Source organism: Hemibagrus wyckioides, linkage group LG09, assembly GCF_019097595.1.
Source record: "Hemibagrus wyckioides isolate EC202008001 linkage group LG09, SWU_Hwy_1.0, whole genome shotgun sequence".
NCBI lineage: Eukaryota > Metazoa > Chordata > Actinopteri > Siluriformes > Bagridae > Hemibagrus > Hemibagrus wyckioides.
Window position 1 is genome coordinate 21,380,293 of NC_080718.1, and position 25,480 is coordinate 21,405,772.

A 25,480-nucleotide genomic window follows, 5' to 3' on the forward strand; every position below is an offset into this window, starting at 1 on the left:
AGTAAACAATAAAACTGAAATTTTGTGACAGAATCAGCTTGAGTTTACTCACAGCTTACATTTTGCCAGAGTTACAGTGTTTTCTTTGCAAAGAAAAGTCACAGCCAAGGGTCAAAAAGCCAAACGTCAAGAATCATAGTCATCAATTACATTTACATAAAAAAGTTTTTTTATACAAAACACTGAAAAAATAGTCTATTTTCCAAACAATATTAAGATGTAAGAATCATTGACACCACTGTTTTTAGTACTTTACACACTTTCCCATTTCTAGGATAAACAAAACTTGCATTAAACCTGGCATGTACATTTTGCTCTAAAATATTCAGATTTTTATGATTCCTGACCTTCGATTGTTTCAAAGAATCAGAAAATTGAGTAATAATTTCCATAGGCAATTATCAACATGTGACACGCATTGTGCAAGCGCAGGTTTCCACCCCATAAAAGGTAACAACCCATCTCCACACTTAACCTACACTAGTGTATGGTGCCTTACAGTTTCAAAAACAACATTTAAATAATACATTTTCACAAATGCAGCTGTGCAGGTCCACCAGGAACCAGAGAACCTGATACTTTCCCCTGGATCATCACTGAAGGTTTCCTGCTTTATAACTGGTGTAGATACCTCATATATTTACTGGCGTCAGTGGAACGAGTCAGCAGGGTTCACACTGGTCTTCACTTCTTTAAGTACCGATTCAGTGAATGAGGGTCTAAAAGACCTCACCAGCATAAGATCATTCTGGAGTCTGATGGAGTAAATGAGACTGCCTCTGCAGTGTGGTATTGTGCAGCCAGTCCCCACAGTATCCCAGAGTCTTCAGAGAGTTTTACAAAAAACACGGCTTTTCATTGAGAAAAAAATCTCACACACCTGATTGGCTTAATATTGTTCAACTAACCATTAGTGGTGAGCTTTTCCTAAAACTGGAGTTAGCTTTGAGTATATTTTAACTAGTGTAATTTTAATTTATTAATTATTCATTTAATTGAATTTTAATTTATTTTAATGTAATTTAAACTGTAAGACAACTGTGAGCTAGGAAGGCTGATAGATTCAAAAAGAAGCAAGCAAACGCTAAAAGTTAATTTCTTATTTTTGTACTTATTTTAAGCTGTTTAGATCCATTTGGGAGTGGATATAATATTATGCATATCTTAAAACAATACTATATTTCTATAAGAGAAGTATTTTGAAAATACATTTCTGCTCTTATTACATAAGTATAACACAAACTAATTTATGATGATCTTGATTCCATCAGTCTTAATGAAAGAATGTTTCTAATAATCATTCGTCATCCAGAATTACTCTTTCATTTAATCAATCCAAACAGAGCTACAGTAGATAACATCAACCTTGGAGTACATAGTATTATGGAGTACTTAAAAATGTCCCTTACAATATATCCAAGGAAGGTAAAATTCATTGGATTTCTAGATGGTCAGCTTCAATGACCACATAACTAAACTTTTCAAATAACAGGCCTTATAAATAAAAGTTCATTTGTACAAAATATTTAGTGTTATTCTAAATATTGACATGTGAAATAAAGGCATCTATGAATTTCTATCAATGAAATTTGATGTTGGATAACAAAGAAAAATGCACAAAAGGTATAATGATTGAATGAATTTCAATTTGTAGAAATGATCTAGTAGTCATGCTTTCAAGCATACTGCTGGACTGTGGGTTAAGTTTCCAGTAACTGTAAAAGCAAAAAAGTCATATGAGGTCACAAAAAGCATATGTAATTCTCTAGCTGTGACACAGGGTGGAGTAAGACAGTGGCCCACCCCATTACTAAGTATCAGTCTCTTTCAGCTACAGCTAACTCTGTATGTTGTGCTACTTAACATGATGCATTCGCATTTAACTCTTTTTATCCTGACAATACACTGTCTTTCAACTACATGTGAGTTAATAACATGTGATGTTAATTCTGTATACTTTTGCAACAGTATTCAAACTAATTCTTTTGATTTACCACAGGTTTAGATCTTATACACGTCCATCAGGACCCAGAGGACCTGGTTCTTTCAGAAGGATCATCAATAAAGATCTCCTGTTCCATAAGTGGCAATAATGACCCATATCTTTACTGGTACCGCTGGACTCCTGCAGAAGGGTTCACAATGGTATTTTACTCTATAAGTGCTGGTTCAGTGAGTCATTCCAGTGAAAGCCAATTTAAATCTCATAGACCTGATAGGCTTAATATTGTTCTGGAGTCTGATGGAGTGAGTAAGAACGGCTCTTCATTGTGGTACTGTGCAGCCAGTCCCCACAGTATCCCACTGTTATCACAGAGCTGTACAAAAACCACAACTGTTCATTAGGACTACGACTTCTGTCTGAGGTCACATGACCATGATTGACAGGACAACAGGTATTATTGTTCATGTGCTCCCTGTACTCAAAGTAAAGAATCGGTCAGATTAGTTGACATTTCAATTCACGTTTATTTTTATTTTATTGTATTATATCTGGAATGTTTTGGCTGAGGTGAATGTGTCCTTCTATTGACCCAGAAATCAAAGAACATTCTTTTTAAAAAACACCACTCTAAACATGTAGAGCTAATTTTTCAAAACAATAATCATTTCATTCCTCTCTACTGCAGAACAAAAATGTTTTGTCTTGTGTTTCAAACTAAGTAGACTAAACATCTCATAAGTGTTGACATGTGTGACACAAACAATGAGCAAACTCGAAAAGTTGCACACACATTTCACAAATGAAAATGCTCTGCACCAGTTTCCGCACTGCAGGGTTTCTACTTTGCAGAGCCCTGTGAGCTCTGAGGCTTTGCTCGCAACAGCAGGTGTTAGCATAACGCAACTCTGTGGTGAAGAATAGGGTGGAACAAAAGCTTCATTCTGAGACTGCTTTTACCACATCCTCTCCTCTGTCTGCCCCTACATCTTCACCTTGCTCTCAGCAAGCAGCTACCACATCCTGCCCTCAGCCCTCACTGACATACTTTAACACAGAAAGGCCTTACAGACGGGTTGATCTTAAATTTTCGATAAGTGAATAAAAATAACAGCTCTTGTACAAACATACTGTTTTATCTTTAGTGGTGCTGTTTGGCATTGAAAGAATTGCTTGTATTATTCTGTTAAAAGGCCATTTCAGTAAAACTAAAAACTAAAAAAATATGGTTTTTCACATATACATACTTGTTTTGATGTGTTTTGCTATAAACGGAATTATACATTTCCATTAGTCATGCATCGTACTGAGTATGTACCAATCAAACAGCATCAATAGTCTTTATGCTAAACTGGAAAAATTCAGATATGAGCCATGGAAGACACCTACACACTTTCAAACCTACAGACTTTATAGAAATACAAGGCTTAGTAGAAATGCTTCTGATATTTCTGAGAAGCCATTATGCAGTGCAACAAAACAGTTGTTTTCATTAAAACATTCATTTACTGTATATGGGAGCAGCACAATAGTAGAAAGAAACTGTGGGCAGAGAGCAGTTTTAATCACTTTATTTTTCTCTAAGAAAAATTTTTACATTATGAATTTTTACATTATGTTAATTACTGCACAAGTTAATATCTACATATTGTAATGGCTATAAAAGCAACAAAGTAAGTTAACACATGTATTTATCAATGCTGTTAAATGTTAAAAAGCACTGTCTACTCTTTATTCAATCAATGACTAAAAATAATTCCGTACAAAGGAGCAAAAATGATACTACAGTTCCTAATGATGACTAACTAAGACATACAACATTTACTTTTTAACATTAAAACAACATTGCAAACATTAAATAACTTGTTCAACACTGTGGACTTAAAAAAAGATCAAATATAACTGTTAAATACTTTGTTAATGTTACTTATGACTTATTAATGAGGAAACTCATGGACTGTTGTATAGTAACTAATCTGCTAAATAATGTAAAGGAAAAATGGTATTGTATGCTAAGAAATATACAGCAAATAATGAAAAGATTGCATGGTATAGTTGTACAGCCATACAGGATATATTAGCACATACTATTACATATAACTAATGCTCTAAAATTAAATCTAGTAAAGCTGAAGAATGCAAATACAATCACATACATTAGCTCATAATTTTGTAATTTGCGACTGTGCTTGAAAGTTTTATTTATAGGCATATTTGCTGAATATTACTTAGTTAATCATAATGTCTCCATTTTCTGTCACCAGTGTCTTCTCTTTTGTAGCCTGCAGGGAAAATATACATGCTTAATTAAATACCAAAATCTAAACAAGCAAAAATCCAAACAATTTGCTGCAACTTTATTATTATCCTTAATGGTTATATTAAATTATGACACTTTGATATTCATTTATGGGTATTTTATGAACATCAGTACATTAATTATATATTAATCAGTGTTAGTTAAATGTATTTATCATTAATTCCACATATGTTAGAAGCATACTACTGTCAACGTGATTACATCCTTTAGAAATGTGGTTATATGGTAAGTTATGTGTGCCGCCAAGATATATAATTATGTTATATAATATGTACTGTATATGTGTAAGTACTATCTTTAATCAATTTACTATAGAGACAACATTGTGTTTGTGACTATGTGGTTTTGTACCTTGCACATCCACACCAAAATGCTGACCAAAACAGCATACAGGAGACTTTTGAAAATAAACAGCAAGTAGCCAAACTGTACTGTGACATACACCCTCACTAAAATCACAAATAGTCAAATATCAGTTTTATTACCAGAAAAAAACAACAACATAAACATTTAGAATCAGTGCTGCTTTCCCCTTTACTGTACATTCTTAATATAAACTCATGAAATATCCTGGAAATTCACTTCAACTCACCTGGTATTTTGCCTGAAAAACAAACAAAATAAAACAACATAAATTAAAGCATCTCATATTGAACCAAGTATTTTTTAAGAAACAGAACTATGGGTTCCCAACTTCATGCCTACAGGCCTTCAGTTTCTCCTTGGAGATGTTATTAATGCCCTACCACAACTGAATCAACAGCACAGAAACCGATCTGTTTACTATGTTAATGAAAACAGAACATTGCCTTACCAATTGGGGGTGCCATTTTTTTTCCCTCACCGATAGTTTTAACACCGTTTCTCATTTAAGATCAAAATACAGCCAATTTTCTTTAGTTTTCTTATTATCTTATGTTTAATTTGTAAGAGTTACAATGGCAAATTCTGGCCCAGTCATGGAACCTCCATGCATTTATGAAATTGAGAACCATGATGTTTATGTCTCAGGGTTATTTTATACATTTTGTACCTGGTGAATATGTGATGGTGTTTTCAAGCTTCTCGTGTTTATATCCATTGTAGAAAGAAATGATGCAAGTGAAATTGTTCTTGACATTGGTCCACTCAGCATGATTGACATGCAGTCTGCTGGACATGCTGTAAAACCTTGAGCCTCGGTTTTGTTGGGCCACATGGTCTGTTGCAACATTAGTATCTCTCTCTTTTGTGTTCACTTGCCAAGTAATGATAACATGATCGGGATAAAAATCTGTGGCTAAACACACCAAAGTTACATTGGTATTTTTTTCCTGGGCATTGCAGAGCTCTTTTGGAGAAGGTGGCAGCATGGTTACAGTTGGACTCGTGATGGTCATGTTGGGTTCTTAGAGGAAAGGAAAAAAAGTTTTAGACAATAGTTAACAATTTACTTTGAAGTCCAAAAATAAGCAATATATTACTACTTGACCTACTTGTTCATAATGATAAATGCATACATGAGCTATTCTTTAGTGCAGCAGGAAATGACTGATTGTGAGTGAATCTTATAACCGCCTCCAAAAGTTTTGGAACAACAATGCCATTTGGGTAGGAATATAAGCTAATAGATCGGAATTTCAGCTTTCATTTCCTGATCAAAATGATTGGAACACATGACTGACATGTTTCTTGTTTCTTGTCTTTCTGACTACTTACAAAGAAATGCTTGTAATCTAAATAGCAGGAATTTCATCAGGCAACATTACAATGACCCAAAACACACTGTCCACACAACAGTAGACTTCATCAGGGAAAAAACAGTAGAAGATTTTAGACTGGGCAAGTCAAACACCAGACTTTAACCCAAATGAGTACAACAACTGAATTAAGCTGTGGAAGATTTGTTAGGGGTTTTCTGCCACAATCCAGTTATTGCAAGGAAGAGACATGCAGGATTAAGTGTTATTTACTTGAATTTGCTTTAAGACTATAGGTATTAATACTTTTGCTCCCCACAAAAGTGGATGATTTGACATAGGTGCCATGTTCTAAGTTGTTTAACAGATCTAGATATATAAATACCAGGAAAAGAAAGCTGAAAATGTCGTTTCATATTCATTTTTAGATCTCAAACCCAAATTTCAGTGTATCACAAAACCAAACGTATTGGCCTTGCCGATCTAATACTTTCAGATGGGACTATATATGAAATAGCACTGAATAATAATATATATTAATTAATTCAGTATCATGACCTCTGACAGTATTAATAGAGATCATTTGCAATATGAAAAGTAGAACTGGAAACAATCTTAATGAACTCAGTTACAGGTTTTAAGCCGAAAGATATAGGCTACGTTTGAGAGCCCTGATATAAAATCAGAGTGGTTTTAAATTGTTTCAAGTTACTTAAACAGCAAAAGCTTTTAGTTAACCTACATTATGCACAAAAGGACATGTGAAAAATCTTTATTAATGCCATTTCTAATTAGATATTAGCATTATGAATGCTAACTAATATATGTAATATACGACGTAGATGTTACACACAAACAAAACAATTTTTTTTCCTGATGGGCCAAGAATTTCTGCATATACATGTTGGTCATATATATTTAATTATTAGGTAAGTATTAATATCTTGCTTATTGATTACTTGAATATTTGGGTGGTGTACTGGATGAAAATAAAACTATATTGTCAATAATAAAATTCATTGCTACATTAACACATTATTCTTAATTCTTAATTAGCTAAATTTTTAATGATATTTGCTAATTAATGATGATTAATAATTAAAACAATGTAAACCTATTAAGTAATTTGAGCTCTAAGTAGAGCTACTAAACTTCAACTCTCATCTTGAACAGATTATTTTGCTGGTTTAAAATGTTTTATCAGTATTTTAATGAATTGTAGCATCTACTGCATTACACATTGTGAATGTGTATTGGGTATAGGGTACTTGTTATTTGATCACTGAATTTAAGAAATATTAGCGCAGTAGTAACTTACCCAGGACTGTTAGTTTGGTCCCTGGTCCAAATTCCAATTTTGCGTAACTAGCACACGTCGATTTAACTCATGACAGAAACCAAATGTGCATTAATAAGCTTTACTGGGGTTTTCCTAGCTCATTAATTAAATTACCAAATTACAAATTCTCTAAAGAACTCATTACCTGCAAACAACTTAAAGTGTATTTTGCAAATATACTATATATTATATTATTTTAGCAGTAGATTTTAATCGCATAGCTAATCACTAGTTTTCCAAAAGAGATACAAATACTGTATGGCACATTGCCCAGGCGGTACATGTAAACCATATCACAGATAGATTTGTGTGAGAGATGTTACAAAGGAGGTCATGAAAATTATTTTTTAATCCATGAATTTTTGAAGTGAAACTACAGGTGAGGTTTTTAATTGCCGAACAAACCTACTTTATTACTTTATTACTACGACTATAACTAGGTTAATGCTTTTAGTACAAGGGAATACAAGAGGACAATGAAGAACATAATTATAATCCTTTGAGGTTTTTACACAACTTACTCACCTAGAACTGTTAGTCTCGTCCCCGGGCCAAATTTCAAGTCGGCAAAGCTGGCACACTGACATAAGGCCTGACATAAACTGCGACAGCTTAAATGCACTGATGGCTATCAGTGTTTGAGGCCCCTCGTCTATTAGAGACTGGAAAAGACAAAGCTTTCCTCTGTACAACCTAAGAGGGGCCTCGTATAACCTTACTGAATGGTATAGTATCTACTAGGTCTGATTTGTGCCAAATGATTTTTCTGGATAATTTTATTTCATTTAATAAGCCCTCTGTAAGGCTTGTAGTTTTATTTATAGCATGATCAGCTGGCTTAGTTGGGTTGCTTGTTGGGATGCTGTTTGTCAGAGATTGCTGTTGCTGCCTCTTACACACACAAAAAAAAATCACAGGAAATTTAGATGTGAATAATCAAATAAAATGTACATGTGGATTTTTCTCACAACTGTCCCATGTGCTCTGTGTGCCCAGTATGCTGTGTTTCAGGGGAATCCTCCGGGTACTCTGGTTTCCTCTCCCAGTCCAAAGACTTCAGTATCAGTATCAGTAAGCTTTTTAGGCTTACTGATACCTCGAAAATGATCTGCAGTGTGTGAATGTATGTAAGTGTGTGTGTGTGTGATTGTGCCGTGTGATGGGTCAGCAGCCCGTCCTTGGTGTCCTCTGTTCCCTACAATCCTGTGTAGGATAAGCAATACAGAAACTGCATGGATGGATGGTGCACACGTCAAGTTGCTTCCTCAGATTTGCTAGACGAATTTTGCATTTTCACCACATGCATAAGTGTGTTTCTTTCCTATTCTCAGATATTCTCCTACTATCCAAAAACATGCAGGTAAGTTGATTGGCTATGCTAAATTACCCCTTGGTATATGTGTATAAATGCTGCCCTGTAATGTACTGAGGTCTCATCATCTCATTCTTTGACCTGGCTCACAATCCACCATGAGCAGGTTAATGTGCCTACTAAAGATAAAAGATTATGTAGAACACAGTTTTATTCATGATCTGTTGGCTTGAATTTGCATGTGCAATTTACTTGTTACATAACATATTGAACTACACTTTCACATATTTTTCAAACGTGATCACCCGTTACTCACATAATCACTTGTCAAATCATACCATTATGTTTTATTTTAATACCAAAATCATTATAATGAAGCATTACAAGCAAGCTCGAAGAATGTGGTCATACAAAAGTCTTGTTTTATACATCAAGTGAAAGAACAAGTGCAGCGTAAAAATATTTATAGTAAAAACATTTAATAAAAATGTTGTTAGATCAAGCTTAAGAAACAAAAATAAAATCAAATGTATGGCAGCATTAACAAAGCGTTAAAAATCTTCATGCTTTTAAATACAGAGCTTGTATCTAAACTAGCTGTTACAGTATTGGTATAAACTGTATATAAATCCTCCTCTGTCACGTGACCACATGGCAGTTCTCCATCATGTCCAAACCAGTCACGTTGCCTTTACTTTGAAATAAAACCCTGTACAACAGAAAATTAGACTGTATTTCAACATGACTGTTCTCAAGTTAAGCAATTAATAGTATTAGCACATATCCTAGTGTAATATAGTGTAATGTGTGGACAGTAACATAATAAAGGTAAATATGATACAGTAGCAATAATGGAGGCTTTTTACCTGTCTCTTGATGATGTACAGGATGAATGTGCCGTACGCAATGCTTTTGGCAATGAACATGCCATAGGCCAGCATAGTTGTATTCACTGATAGAACATACTTTTCTAAATTCAGAGGAAAGAGGAAACGATTGAAATAGTTTCAGAAGCATTCAAAATAGTGTATGTATTTAAATAAAGAGCAGTATTTTAGCTTAGATAAAAATTTGAATCAAGAAGATAATCCGTTTATACAATATGCCATGTAGTGCAGTCACAGATCTTACCGGTACGTTCCTCGTCACCCTCAACTTAAAAAACAAACAAACACAATAAACAGACAAAGTTTTAAACATATTAGTGTTTAGATGATATAATAATAATAATAATAATAATAATAATAATAGTAATACTTTTTGGTCCTGTTATGAAGTGACTGTTTTCTGTGTATTCTTTCCCATTGTAGAACCTGACAGTACAAGTGAACTTTTTGCCTTTAGTCCACTCATTTTTGTAATTGATGTTCAGTCTGCTGGAGATGCTGTAAAATTTTGTTTCATCGTTTTGAATGGCAGCTTCGTCTGTGCTAACATCTGTGGTACGATTATCTCCGTCAACAGTCCAGATCACATCCACATGGTCAGGATAAAAACTTTCAGCCAGACACACCAGTGTGATATTTGTCTTTTGACATGCTTCCTTCTCTGAAACATCTAGCACCTTGACCACTGGCTCAGAGATTTTAACATTTTTATCTGAAAATGCAAGGAATGTAACATCTGTCAGGGTTAAGGTTCATGATTTAAGACAAAAATATTAAAGGGCAGTTCCAGCATTATGTAACAATGTGACATTTTCACTTACATTAACTAACACAATTTCAGCAAATACAAGCCAAGGATCCATGAGGCAATTTGCATAGGTTGTAATTTACCAAGAAAAATCAGCGAAAGTATCGGCGAATTAATTGATCAACATTATGATGACAAGGTTTTTGTGAGAATACACATTTTGTACATTTTAAAGACAAAAGCCTAAAAGCATAGTATGTACAGTACAACATGAAATCTACTTGAATAAACACAAAAAGTACAGATTTTAAAATATTTCTAATTTTAGTAATACATCAGTAAGAAAAAAATTGTCTTATAGATATGAAATTTGCTTTATAGATGTGATGTCACACACTGTTTCCTAACTTCATCCACTACCTTCCTCATCCAGTAGTACAGTACATTCAATTGTGTAAACAAAAAACGAGACAAACATACTGACTATCACTTCCAATGTTTGTTTTTTTTAAATTAAGTGACTAATATCTGGCCATTTAGGTAATGTTAACTGCACAGTATTTGTGGAAAGATACATGCCTCAGTTATGCTCAGTCCAGTTACAGCATTTTTAAAGGCTTTTGTATGACATGCTATCTGTCTTATTATTATTATTATTATTATTATTATTATTATTATTATTATTTATAATTATATATATTAATTATTATAATAATAATAACCTTTTAACCATGTTAACCATTCTGTCTGCATTTTTAGACAATTTTCTTCCACACTTATGCACAAATACCTCTATGCCTTGGAATGTATATATATATATATATATATATATGCTTATTAAGTATGAAAATTTACATCAAATTTGATTCATTTTTTAAATAGTTGCCATGTTTATGAAATTGGATTGTTTGCACTTTATTGATACTAAATAAGCATTCTGTTCAGAATCCTTTGATTTAAGGGAAAATAACATGGTGTTCACACAGAGGAAAAAGTCTTTGAAAACACAATATGTCCCTAAACAATGCACTGATAACTTTACAAATTCATAATAACTAATAAGATTGATTATTGCTACTTCTTTAACAGAAGCTAGCAGAATAAAAATATTTAGGCAATCACCTAATGAATAATAGTTTACAGATTGCTGTTTACATTTATATGAAACAACTGTATGAATGCCACAACCAATGTCTCTTTTTGCATCGTACTTTCTTGGATAATTTATCTGATGTTACAGTTGAACCCAACTGACTCCTTGGCAGGAAACCACAAGCAATTTTCTAAGAAACTACAATGCTTGTGAGAGTCTCCTGTACAAACTCTCTTAAACAAAACTTTTAGCACAACAGCCTCCAAGATTTTAAATATATTATGCATTCATTATAGACACTGATAAACAAAGCTCATTTCTCAGCTACTGGCTGAATTATATACACGAAAAAGCGGAACATTTACAGTGATTTTAGTCATTGCTGTACCACTATAATTTTAATGATTTTTGTTGTGGTTCAAGTATTTACCAACTTCTCTAACATAACATAAAGGCATCTAAAAGCCATTGCAATGCTTGAAACAAAGAGATGAGCTTTACTTTACCAAGAACAGTGAGTTTAGTCCCCTGGCCAAAGTATGCAGGCTGGTTGTTCACACTGAATTTCAGTAAGAGTAAAACAACCTGCTTCTCATAGACTCTTAGACCTAGTAGTCTATTTTATCCATCTACACTACTCTTTAAACCCCTGCGTTCTTTAAAAAAAGCAATTTTTTCTAACATGTTAAGTAAAAAGAAATAACTCTAAAGTAACAGAACTTTAAAATCATGTTCTGGTGGATAAGTTGGATCATTTCAAAGGCCTGAAGTGCCTCATTTAATTCAGAGAATACTGAGTTGATTTTTAGGGAACTGCCTTTAAAGATAATAAAGAGATATACAATAAATCTGAGGTAAACAAAGCTTCTACTTCTTAGACTTAACATAAGTCAACACAAAGGATCTAGAAACTCTTACTTATAACAGTGAGTCTAAAATCCTTTCACATCAATGCTCTTCATTTACATACTACACTGTATGTTTATTCACAATATGCCCAGTTCTAACATATTCATTCCTTAAAGAATGCAGTAAAGGTTAGTGTCAAAGTAATAACAAATAAATCTATTGTTGAAAGGCACTTTTTAAAAAAAAAAAAAGAATTTCTCACCTATCACTGTAAGTCTGGTGCCACTGCCAAAGTATGCTGGGTTGTTGAAGTTCACACTGATATCATGCTATAGATAAAACCTGCACCTAGTCTCATGAGCTGCTACACACCAACAATCAAGATTTTGAAGGGCAGTTAATCTAATGTTTAATTTATCTTAAAACTATTCTACTTTTAGCAACGCAATTAGAAGAGAAGCAAAAATGTTTGCACTGAAGCTGTAACAGACTGTATTGCAGCACAACCTGCCAGCTAAGTTTTTCAGATGTATAGATTCACCACTTGGAATTACAAACCAATATCAAATAGTTAGACAATCCACTACAGATCACCAGAGCTGAATGATTAGCATATTAAACAGTGATTAATAGACTTTAGTAGCATGATATTTCTTACCAAGTACTGTTAACTTGGTCCCTCCACCAAAGTAAGCTTGAAGGCTCCCAGAGGCACAGCATACACTAATAGCTCACTAATGAATTCAACCAGGTATCATGTTCCAAATACTCCACACAATTAACTATTTGTCTATTTAATCATTTTTTAGTGCATTATCAAACCTTTGACATATCTATGATTCTACCTATGATCTATGATATCTATAAATCATTGATTCAAACTTTCTCACCTCTTACTGTGAGTTTAGTTCCACTGCCAAAGTATGCTTGATTGTAGCCTGTCACACTGACACTAAGCAACTATAAAACCCTCACACAGTTTGCAAAACATATATAACTTTGCTATTACACAACTGCACAAATCATCAGGGCTTGTAATATAAAATAAGACATAGATTTGTTTTTTCCTTACCTAAAACAGTGAGTTTGGTGCCTGCTCCAAAATATGCTTGCAAACCAGAGCACAGAGTTTCAAGGCTGTATCTTTACCATCTATACTTTGCTTAGTATTCTACATGTAGGCATTTACAGCAAACACACCATGTACTTCTCACACACTTAAAGCTCTATTAGCTCAGGATATTAATAGAGAGATTTGATATTTCTTACCAAGAATTGTAAGTTGACATCAAACTGCCCAAGAGCAATTACAATGACTGAATAAAACAGAAAGCTTACCGAGAACTGTGAGTTTGGTCCCCTGGCCAAAGTATACAGGCTGAGTGTTCACAATGAACAGCAGTAAGATTAAAACAGCCTGTAGCACTTAGGCTTGAATGGATGCTAACACTGAACTATTTACACTGCACTTTTAATTGTAATTGTTCCACAGAACCCTTACTATAATGTTCCTCATGTCTATGGCATGCCAGTTTAGTCTTAGAAGAGCAACATAATTATGATTTAAGTTCATCCTAAAAAGATCTATTCACATTCCTTTAAAATATAGGCCTTCTAATAAACCTCACAAATCAAATGAAGCGTTAATCAAGGAAGAAATCATATTTTCTCACCTAGAACTGTGAGTTTAGTTCCACTGCCAAAGTATGCAGGATCTGTAGTCGTCACACTGACACTGAGCTACTAAAAAACCTCCACTCTTTTTGAATGTGAACCTCAATGTAGCTTTACTATTATATAACTACATCATTTCCATGCTCTTAAGAAGACATACAGTGTATATATGAGCATTTTTTCTTACCTAAAACAGTGAGTTTGGTGCCAGCTCCAAAATATGCTTGCGAAGCAGAGCACAGAGTTTCAAGGCTGTATCTTTAATGTCTGTGCTTTAGCTTGGAGAATTACACTCAATATTGCAGTGTTTTCTTTTACAATATCTGACATTTGAACTAAACCAAGCACAGTGTAAGTAGCTTTAATATAGTGAATCTATAGAGCAAGTTCATATTTCTTACCGAGAACTGTTAGTTTCGTCCCGTCACCAAAGTAAGCTGGATTGTTTTGCACAACGTGAACACTTATGAAAGAAACGGCTCTAGAACAATACGTGCTGTAGATCAAACTAACCTGATGATTTTTCTTTAACAAAACCCTTCACGATTTGCCTGTTTTTAAATAATACATCAACAGGTCTTCAAAACACAATGTTTATAAGATTAAACAGTTGATTGCTATTGATTAGTAACATGATATTTCTTACCAAGAACTGTTAACCTGGTTCCTCCACCAAAGTAAGCTTCACGGCCTCCAGAGGCACAGTGTACACACTCACTAATGAAATCATCTAACCATCATGTTTTAGATAATCTCTACAATCTATCATTTGTCAAATGCTTGCTTATTTTTCATGTGCATAATATTTATAACTTGCATATCATGCTTGTGGCATATCTATAGTCTTCAACGAGGACAGAAGTTCATTAAAATGACAAATTTTGTTCAGCAAATCAGACAACTTCTACTCAAATTATTTTTTTAAATCTTTTTTTCAAAAAATAAAATAAAACATTAACCATGCTTTTTAAAACAGTTAACAAATATTTCTCACCTCTGACTGTCAGTTTGGTTCCACTGCCAAAGTAAGCAGGATAGCTGCTTGTCACACTGATCCTAAGCTACTGAAAAACTCCTGAACGAGTGAATATTTTTTTACTACACTAAATGAATTACCGACTATATATCCTTCTTTCTTTTCACAGATCACCAAAACTAAATACTAATGATATTAAAAAGCAATTGCAATTGACAAGTAACATGTTATTTCTTACCAAGGACTGTTAACTTGGTTCCTCCACCGAAATGAGCTGGATTGCCCTGAGAGCCACAGCGTACAAGCTTCACTAATGAAATCACCTATCAACTATAATGTGCCTATGAAATCAACTATCATGTGCCAAATAGTCTATGAAAGCTATTGTTTTCCCATTGTTTACTTATTTTTGTGCATCACATGCAAATCATGTGTAGATTTTTACAAAACGTTTAGAATAGCTTTTTAATTATAGATAAAAAAAAAAGTGCATCTCAAATGAGCAACCTCTTTCAGGGAACACAGTAAATGGTCTCAGTGAAACCGAATCCTTTATATATCATACCTTTAAATAAATATAATGAAACTGTCTCACCTCTGACTGTCAGTTTGGTTCCACCACCAAAGTAAGCAGGATAGTTGCCTGTCACACTGACACTCAGCTACTAAAAAACTCCCTAAGCACTGAATATTTTTTATGCCACAAAAAAAGGACTACCAACTCCTATACCCTTCCTTCTTATTACAGATCAGCAAAGTTAAATGTGCTTAAATTAAGGAGTAATTACAATTGATTAGTAACATTATATTTCTTACCAAGAACTGTTAACTTGGTTCCTCCACCGAAGTAAGCTTGATTGGCACCACCAGTGACACAGTATACACATTCACTAATGAAAGTACCCAACCATCGTGTGCCAAATAGTCCATACCATCCATCATCTGCCTATTGCTTAGTTTCTTTTGAGCTGAACATGTGTATTTTTATGAAATCTACAATGAAGCACTCCTCTCATAATATCTTTTCTAAAAATACTGCACAAATGAATAACCTCTTTATAGAAACATTGAATTTATATATCTTATAATAAAGCTTTCTTACCTCTGACTGTCAATTTAGTTCCACTGCCAAAGTAAGCAGGGTTGTAGTTAGCACACTGACACTAAGCTACTAAAAATCTCCTTAAGGACTGAATTTTTTTCTATGCCCTAATCTTTTCACGATTCAGCAAAGCTAAATGCTGCTAATGTTACAGAGTAATTGCAGATGACATGTAACATATTTCTTACCAAGAACTGTTAATTTGGTTCCTCCACCAAAGTAAGCTTGACTGGTCCCAGAGGCACAGTGTACAAGCTCACTAATGAAATTGTCCAACAATCATGTGGCAAATAGCCCATACCATCCATTATCTGCCTATAGCTTAATTCCCTTTGTGCAGCACATGTATATCTGGTATATACATTTATAGCAAGTTTATTAAATCTATACAGAAGCTCTCTCCTCATCATAGCATTTCTAAACATGCTACACAAATGAACACACTTTTCAAATAAATTCTGTACATTCTCAGTGAAGTCTCAATGAAATTGAATTCTTTATATATCATGCTAAAAATATATATACAATATATACAATAGCTTTCTCACCTCTGACTGTTAGTTTAGTTCCACTGCCAAAGTAAGCAGGGTCGTAGTTGTCACACTGACACTAAGCTACTGAAAAACCTCCACTTATGTCTATAGAGCTTCAAATTGTACTATAATATTATTGTACACTATAACAGATAGATATATGATACTGGAACAGAATTTTAACACAATTAATTAAAGAAAGAATATATTATTACCAGAAAAAACCCTTTTATAATTTTTAACCAGAAAATTCAGATTACTTTACATCCTCAACAAAAAAACGTAATCATGCTTTTTTAATCAAATTTAATCAAATTTTCTTAATTTTCTTCGTCACATTGACACTAAGCTACTGAAAAACTTCCACACTTTGTCCAAAATGAATGTGACCCTCAATCTAGCCCTGTTTTTACAGTAAGTACACAATATGGACTTTGTATTGGATTTTTTCTTACCTAAAACGGTGAGTTTGGTGCCTGCTCCAAAATATGCTTGTGAATATGAGCACATAGTTTCATGGCTGTATCTTAAACATCTACATCTGCTTTACATGTCTAACTCTTTGTTTACTGCACGTTTCACATCACATGTTTTCATTAATCAACACAGTGAACCTTAAGAGCTCAGAGGAATTATAGATTAAGTTGATATTTCTTATGTAGGAACAGTTGTTGTCTTTTCAACAAATTAGCTGGATTTCATATGGTTAAAATAACTTAAATACACAAACTTTACAATCTACCTGGATTGCTTGGTTTCTGATCTGATTGACCTGATTTCTCTAAAGAGTTCTTGTAATACCACTTGTATACACCTACAGTAAGAAAGGCTAGAAACTTTTTGAACAAAATACAAGCAATACTTACCAAGAACGGTTAATTTTGTGCCGCTGCCGAAATAGGCTTGATAATTGGCACAGCATTTGGTTGTCATGTCAATAAGTGTGTCTACATATATGCTCTATTGACTATTTGTATAATTACAGTTAGGCATACCATTAGATAAAACTTTTATACTGCTGTTAAAAAGTCGATTTTTCATTTTTTCAATCACATAATTTTAAAGAACGTTAAAGCACTTTCTTACCTAAAACTGTGAGTTTTGTTCCATCTCCAAAGTATGCTGGCTCAGTGTTGGTCACAGTCTGATTGCATTAACTAATTTCCCAGATCTTTTTAATGCTAATCATGTCAACCTGACCCGATTAAATTTTTCAAAAATAGTAGACATAATGCTAAATAAAATCCTGGTTGCTACAGTTTTTAAGACAAAAACTTTCTTACCTAAAACTGTGAGTTTTGTTCCATCTCCAAAGTATGCTGGCTTATTGTTGGTCACAGTCTAATTCCATTAACTAATTTCCCAGATCTCTTTAATGCTAATCATGTCAACCTGACCTGACTAAATTTTTCAAAAATAGTATGCTGAATAAAATCCTGGTTGCTACAGTTTTTAAGACAAAAAATTTCTTACCTAAAACTGTGAGTTTTGTTCCATCTCCAAAGTATGCTGGGTCAGTGTAGGCCACAGTCTGATTGCATTAACTAATTTCTCAGATTTCTTTAATGCTAATCAGGCCAACCTGACCGGATCAAATTTTTCAAAAACAGTAGCCTTGTTGTTAAATAAAATCATGGCTACTACAGTTTTAAGATGAAAACTTTCTTACCTAAAACTGTGAGTTTTGTTCCATCTCCAAAGTATGCTTGATCACGGTTATCACAGTATGATTGTGCGAACAGATTTTTCTGATCTTTCTAATGCTAGTTGTTCATACTATTGCCTCAATTCTCTAGTGTTTATATAATAAAAATAAATAAATTTGTAACATATCCTGGGTACTCCTAAGGCTGTAGATGTAGAACATTACAAACTTAAACAGTAGCCATTTTCACTTAAAGGAATGGTCTCCAAACAAACTCAAATCAATGTTTTGTAACAAAGTCTAAAAGATGAACACTTCAGATTTCCAACTGGCAATGCAATTTTACATTTTCGGACAAGTTCAAAACATTCTTACCTAAAACGGTTAATTTTGTTCCATCTCCAAAGTATGCTTGATAACCGCTGTCACAGTATGATTGTGTAAACAAATTTCTTACATCTCCCTAATGCTAATACTGTGACCTTAGCATGACCAAATTTCCCATACATTTGCACTGTTTCTGAGAGTTTCTAACTAAACCAACTCTAACTTTAACTTTAAGAAATGTCTTGGGTGCTCCAATGGCTGAGTGAAACAACACTTTAGCTGTAGAAACTGGCCTAGACTTGAACCACTAGCATAGAAAAGGACTCAAATTATATTATTAAATCTTAACATCTGGAATACTTCTGTATGTTTATAACCAGTGAAATAAATTTAACATTTTTTAAAATTTCAGGCACGAAATTTGCTTACCTAAAACAGTGAGTTTTGTTCCAGCTCCAAAGTGTGCTGGGTTGGCATTGGCACAGTATACATGTGCAAACAAATTTCCTAGATCTTTATAATGCAATTTTTTCCTCAACTCTATAAATGTATATGACTACATAATTTCTCCTCAGTGCTGCTATGGTTAACTGACAAATTACATTAAATAGAGAACAGATAGTAGAAGACGCAATCTTCACCCATTAAATCAAAGCAAAGTAGTGTAACCACTTCATGTATTTCCATTAACTAAACATTGATGACAATTACGGGGCCAAAACTTTCTTACCTAAAACTGTGAGTTTTGTTCCAGCTCCAAAGTATGCTTGATAAGCGTTGGCACAGTACACTTGTACAAACAAATTTCTTAGATCTGTCAAATGCTAGTTTTAACAACCTGGCCTAAATCCATTTATAAACCTTCTTATGGCTGATGTGGCTCAGGAAAAGTGCATTCTAGATTTACCAAATCATAAACATAAACCTAAACATTCTAGTCACAATTTACATCTTGAAATTAGAATCTAGTGGACTTACCTAAAACGGTCAGTTTTGTTCCATCTCCAAAATATGCTTGAGTGCCAGTGTCACATTGTAAAGTAGTGCTTCAAAATATGCATCAAGTCCTTGTAGTATTCCAAGATAAAATAGGAAATGTGAAAAAAAGGGCAAATCCAGAATGATTTCCAAATTAAAAACACTTTGGTGCAAAGTTTGAAGTGATGTCTCGCTACAAAAATGATGAAAAGCCGAGTTGCGACATTGTGAATTTCCAAGATGACAAAAATAAAATAAAATCTTCAGTAAGGAATCAAAAATGAAAGCTGCATATTGAAAATGATATGTAGAGTCTGGAGGTTTAAATTGATGTGAAATAAAGCACATATTCCTGCTCTCGGACCTACTGACACTAACAGTAATCGCAGGGAGGTTTTTGTACGGCGGCTCTATGGAAATGTATCATTGTGGCCCCCTGTCCCCACGGTGTTAAAACATTAAACAAAAACGAAATTGTGTTTTCTGCTTCTCACCCGTACCCCTCCCACACCTCGCTTTATCTTTATTTCTCATCGTAGACTTTGCGCACTATTATAATTTTGTCAGGTGTTTTAGCTAGCAGCGTAATCTAAACTGAATGTTGCTATTTCTGTGAGTACCAAGAAATCGAGCAGGTGCGTCGTATCAAAAAAAAAAATCTTCCTGTGTCATAACCCCCACCCACCTCCTCCTGTAACTGTATCAAAAAATGACTGGAGGAACTGCAGGAACTGCTGCCTTCACTGTAACTACACCAGGAGATGGAGACACAGAAGACTTATATTACAAACATTCATTTACTAATGCTGAAAAAGCTGTGAAATATACTGTGGTTTGCATGTTTGCCTGTTGGACTTGGCATAACAATATGGAACACATGTTATTGACATAATTGGAATTTTGCCATGAGCATGCTTGCTATGCATATTTCCCAGGCTATTCTAGTGCAATAATTTTTTTTTTTGAGCTTTGCCGCACAGCCCTTTTAGTAAAATATTGTACCATTATACCTGATGAATCTCAAAAAATAAGTTTACCTACATACACTGAACAGATTTTTGTTTTTACAGCCTTAGTCTGCATATCTTAACCCTTATCTGTACCCTCCTGGGCCACCCCACCCCTTCCACCAAAGTGCCAGACAAAAACTGCAACAAAGCACAAATGTGAAAGCTGTGATTGCAAAAGTATTCACCCTTTTTGCTGTGAACCCCAACCCCCCCCCCCCATTCGGTTAGCATCAAAAGACCCAGCTTCACTCTGCTATCAAAGTTTTCATTATATTACAGCTTGTTAATGAAAAGCCCCAAGATTTATTAGAAGGCATCGCTCAACAAACAGAAGCCTGAAGACCAAGGAGCTATTACAAGTCCAGGACAAAAAAAAACAAAAACTTCTAGAAAAGCATCAGTTAGGATTTACAAAAACAGTTCTGTTTCTCAGTTAAGCAAAATCAGGGACTATTCCTCATATTCTATACACAGATTGATTTTCTCAGCAGTCACTTCAGATTATTAACATAAAGTTACAAAGATTACAGATTTTTCATGAGTTGAAATTTTCTGTAGTATCAAGATTGCTTCTTTTAAATAGAGTAGCTGCCTTTGTAAACAATGACATATCATATAAACTTAAAACTCTAAACTTAACCAAGGTTACACTTTATATTAAGCCTACCTTAAATTATTTACCACATTAGATAACAAGAACACAATATAAATGTTTGCATTAATGCAGTGTAAGTACATTGTAACACTTGTATTAATGCATCACGTTGCTTCCAGTATGAGTTGACATGTAGCAGCCTACAAACATGGCCACCAACTGCAACTCCCAGACCAAAGAGCAGCCTACAAACATGGCCACTCATGACTACAGGACCCTACAGCCAGCACAAGCTCTCTCACAGTAACGTTCACCTTCATTCTGATTGCACATGATTGGATTCGGTTGCCCTGTCACTGCCATAGAATATAAAGACTTACTTCACAGGAGTTAAGTGGGAAATATACACCCAGAATCATGTCTTTTGATTCCAAGCCTTTTACAGTTATTGGTTATTGTTCTTATGCTTATGACTATGTTTTTTGGTCCTGTTTTCTGGTTTATGGCTTTATATATATATATATATATATATATATATATATATATATATACATACTTTATTATTTTTCTATCTAATATAAAAACATTTATTTTTTATTATAAAATGGTAGAAAGTATAAGACTAAAGTCTGAAAGATCCCAAAAAGTTTTCTATTATAATGCATTATTTCTCAACCCTGTGTATATATATAACTTCAATTATTAATATATGCAGTATATATATTTTTAATGTTTTGATTAAATAGCCTTTCATTTTCTTATACTAAGAAACTAGTAAGTTTAGCTGCATCATTTAGCTAATGTATTCTTTCTGTACTTTACTGTAAGTGTTGCTTATTTCCTCATTTCATCCTGCAGAGGTCAGCATATGATCTCTAATCCATTTTATAGCACTGTAATTACAAAGTCTTTCTCTTAGTAACCACCTATCCATCTTAGAGTAAAATCAATTAGGACTTTACAGACATCAGACATGAACACAAGATTTCATTAATTATGTTGATTATATTTTTGCTAATTACAGGATATTTATTTCTACCAGCCTGTGCTATAAGAGAAAGGAGGAAAATGGAAAAATATAGAAAATAAATAATTTAATTCCATCCATCAGCTGCATGCTTTGACTCTTCGGTGATGTCAATGCTGAGGTTATGGTTCTTGTTTGTCACTTTGCTAAAACACTGTGCTACTGGATGCACAGAAGTACACAGCTGAATCATCCACATCTAGTCCCTTTAGCTGCAGGATTGTGTGTACAAACTCAGTACGGATCATAGAGTATTTACTCTCGTTAAATGTTAAACTGTTTGAGACATATCTTTTCCTAAAGATATAGTGATATCCATTTCACCCAAACTTCTCTGCCTGTACCAGTACATGTAGTAATGGGTGACGTCTTCATGCTGACATTCAATTTCCACTGATTCACCGCCTTTTTTCAAAAGTAAAGCTGGATTTTGAGTAATGTTTACTCCATGTAATGATTCTGTAAGGGAAAGAATGCACATTCTGTTACATACACTAAAATCATCATTCAAAATTCCTTTAACACAGATTTTTTTAACCTTTTCATTAATTCAGAAATGTCATACTTGCAATGATGAGGAAGGCAAACCCGACATACGCCAGCTCCATGATATGCAACTGATTGCCTGGCTGTTTCTCTGCTTCACTTATACATTTTATCAGGAAATTACATCACTAATCTGTTGAAAACACACAGCAGTAGATCTATCTTCATCATTAGTCATATATTTTACATTCTCTACCATATACACAGAGTATAAATACATTACATACAATACATGAGTGCTGTTTTGAACGCAAAAGCAAATTGCATTTGATAAACATTTTTATTATTTTATTGTTTGTACTGGTTCATTTAATAATTCATTTAAGAGCAAAAAAAAAACTATATTTATAAAGTAATGTGAATATTACAGCTTTTTTAGAAGAGCCTTCTGCACTACACACAAACACACAGAGACTGACAGACAGACATACACACACTATCTATCTATCTATCTATCTATCTATCTATCTATCTATCTATCTATCTATCTATCTATCTATCTATCTATCTATCTATCTATCTATCTATCTATCTATCTATCTATCTATCTCTCTATCTATTTCTGACCAGTCGATCATATGTCTTCAACACAGTGCAGCAAATATTGATTTCTAAGTTACAAATTTCAGAAAAAAAGGGACCAAAGATGACAGAAATAAATTTCACTGAAACCCAAATGTGCACCATGTCCATTCAGGGGCTCTGTAATAAATACAGACATTTTGTAAAAGAAAACACAGTTATATTTTAATAACATTAAAATAATGTTAAAGATCAAAAATGCAGTTAAATATTTACGCAGTAATGTCATACTATTATAATGTATTCAGTTTGTGATTATTTATATGTTAATTAGAAACAAAATGTAAATAACATTATTTAAATTGAATTTCAAATCAAAAAGCCTCACAAATGTGGAGACAAAGCTAACAAATTGATGACACTCATTACTATTTGTCAGAAAGCTGTAGTTAAAAAATCTATTTCAGTATTTTATTCATTTGAGGGATATATGTGTAGAATATAAATGATCTCTGACATTATTGTGTGAGATATGGTGTTTATGATAGGTCACTGTGAAGGCAGATGCCACGACAACTTTGAAACAGGAGCAAATAGAGACCTGACATTTAGATATGACATTGAGTTCCTAATTAAAATGTCTTAACAAATCACCAACATCAGATGAGGTTTCTTGTAAGACTGAACTTAACTTCTGCTTCACTGTGTCTGGCAGCACAGTAATAAATGGCACTGTCCTGCATCGTCAAATCTGAAATGTTCAGGCTGAATTTATTTTCAGCTTTCTTTAGGGCAACATTCATTTTCTTTGTGGCCTGCTCATACTCCATCATTAGAAACTCTAAAGGTGCTCTGTAATAAGCTTGCTTGTACCACTGCATTGTGTAGCTGCTCATGCTAAACTTTGCCTCTATAGTGCAGTGAAAAGACATGGCACTCCCAGTAACAGCTAAAACTGAGGATTTTTCCTGGAGTAATTGTAGAGCTGAAGTCTCACCTGTGCAAAACAGAGGATGAAATTTGTTTAACAGTAAAAGACCTTACATTTATTTGAATCATCTGTGCACAGTTTAAAATACAAATCGTGTTATTAGTCTATAACTACAGATTTCAATTGTATTCTCAAGTTAAGCAGTAATAAATAAATAAATACAAATATTAAATAATCACACATGCACAAGTACCCAGAAGCAGCAACACCAGCAAGCCCAGTGAGAACATTTTCATCAGCTCTTCACGCCTTCTCTGAACATCCTCAGTCACAGACTCAGATACTGCATGGATGGAGAGGAGTTGGCTTAGACGTGATACTGATCTGACTCCATGTTCATGTAGGAATATTCATTTCAGGCTATTTATGTTGAGTGAATATGTTTGAAGTCAAGTCCAGTCAAGTTAAGAAGATTTTATTGTCTTTTTAACTATATATAGCTGATGCAGTACACAGTGAAATTAAGTTTCTCCAGGACCATGGCGCTACATAAAACAATATAGAGCTACATCGAACAACACAGAGCTATAAGGACTTAAAGTAAGTTGTCCTAGCCACATAAAGTGCTACACAAATACACAGATGCACAAAATAGTGCTGACCAGTGTACATTCTGTATATTATACATTACATTGTGCAAAACTAAGAGGACTGTAAATAAAACATATATACACTTATGTAATAGCAGCAGTTGGTGGCAGTATTGAAATGTGGTGTGCAAAAACAGCAAATGAAATTCATGCCCGTAATTATAGTTCATGTCTTTTAGCATCATATATATTGATGGGGGAAGAATGAATGGGAGACTAATCTCATGACATGACAAAACTCACAAGGTGACATTTGAGGTTTTATGTAGTTTGAGAAAATAACTTCTTCAATAGGTGAAGTTGTAGAGGGTGTACAAAAACAAACGCAAAACTGATTACACATATATATATATATATGTATATTACAATTTCAAAGCTTAAAGCTGTATATATTACAATATCAAGAATAAAAACCTCTCAGTATAGTGCAATTCTCAGGCTAGGGTCAAATTTGTAGTCAAGTGTATTTTGCATTTTATAGAGAGTGAATTTTCTCAGGATCAGATCTCCCCCTACTGGTAAGAAACAGACAGCACAAAATTATACGGAACAAAGGATTTTTAAGGTAAGCACACAAATGTAGGATTAAGTATATATATGTGCAGCAAAATACAATAAATGTGAAGTCAGTAGAGGCACACTTTAGATTAGGATTAAAAAAAAGTAAACAAATTGGCTAGTCTGACCCAGGAGAGGTGGTAGCCAGGCAGACAGGTATAAAGTCTGGAACCTGAGGTACTGAGAATGTTAAGGGAGTGAAATCTAAGAGGTTATCTGAATCTAAAATGAACTCAG

The 25,480-nt window shown here is 33.8% G+C and overlaps 2 protein-coding genes across 3 annotated transcripts; both read right to left on the minus strand.

Moving 5' to 3' along the window:
- Positions 1-3,522: 3,522 nt before the first annotated feature.
- Positions 3,523-24,402, minus strand: LOC131359873 (T cell receptor beta chain MC.7.G5-like). The gene is made up of 10 exons (XM_058400047.1): positions 24,289-24,402; positions 23,808-24,101; positions 9,850-10,191; positions 9,724-9,747; positions 9,459-9,562; positions 7,806-7,908; positions 5,296-5,649; positions 4,855-4,866; positions 4,614-4,711; positions 3,523-4,224 (listed from the first exon to the last, which is right to left on the minus strand). Exons 1-10 carry the CDS (start codon positions 24,329-24,331, stop codon positions 4,171-4,173), a joined length of 1,428 nt encoding a protein of 475 aa, XP_058256030.1. The 5' UTR covers positions 24,332-24,402; the 3' UTR covers positions 3,523-4,170.
- On the minus strand, positions 8,886-17,442 carry LOC131359161 (M1-specific T cell receptor beta chain-like). Of its 2 annotated transcripts, none has more exons than XM_058398814.1 (5): positions 17,321-17,442; positions 9,850-10,191; positions 9,724-9,747; positions 9,459-9,562; positions 8,886-9,301 (listed from the first exon to the last, which is right to left on the minus strand). In XM_058398814.1, exons 1-5 carry the CDS (start codon positions 17,385-17,387, stop codon positions 9,284-9,286), a joined length of 555 nt encoding a protein of 184 aa, XP_058254797.1. In that variant the 5' UTR covers positions 17,388-17,442; the 3' UTR covers positions 8,886-9,283. The 2 variants fall into 2 exon arrangements, with proteins under 2 accessions (XP_058254797.1, XP_058254798.1); XM_058398815.1 differs by lacking the exon at positions 17,321-17,442 and adding an exon at positions 16,910-17,263 and having other exon boundaries at positions 8,887-9,301.
- Positions 24,403-25,480: the final 1,078 nt, after the last annotated feature.

Bases quoted from the DNA above. Each gene is read 5' to 3' on its own strand.
- LOC131359161 (XM_058398814.1), bottom strand. From the start codon at position 17,387: ATGACAACCAAATGCTGTGCCAATTATCAAGCCTATTTCGGCAGCGGC. The intron at 10,192-17,320 runs GTAAGTATTGCT...TTGCATTTTCAG, and splicing joins CACAAAATTAACCGTTCTTG to ATAAAAATGTTAAAATCTCT. The intron at 9,748-9,849 runs GTATTACTATTA...TTGTTTTTTAAG, and splicing joins CTTCATAACAGGACCAAAAA to TTGAGGGTGACGAGGAACGT.
- LOC131359873 (XM_058400047.1), bottom strand. From the start codon at position 24,331: ATGAAAATGTTCTCACTGGGCTTGCTGGTGTTGCTGCTTCTGG. The intron at 24,102-24,288 runs GTACTTGTGCAT...TGTTTTGCACAG, and splicing joins GCTGGTGTTGCTGCTTCTGG to GTGAGACTTCAGCTCTACAA. The intron at 9,748-9,849 runs GTATTACTATTA...TTGTTTTTTAAG, and splicing joins CTTCATAACAGGACCAAAAA to TTGAGGGTGACGAGGAACGT.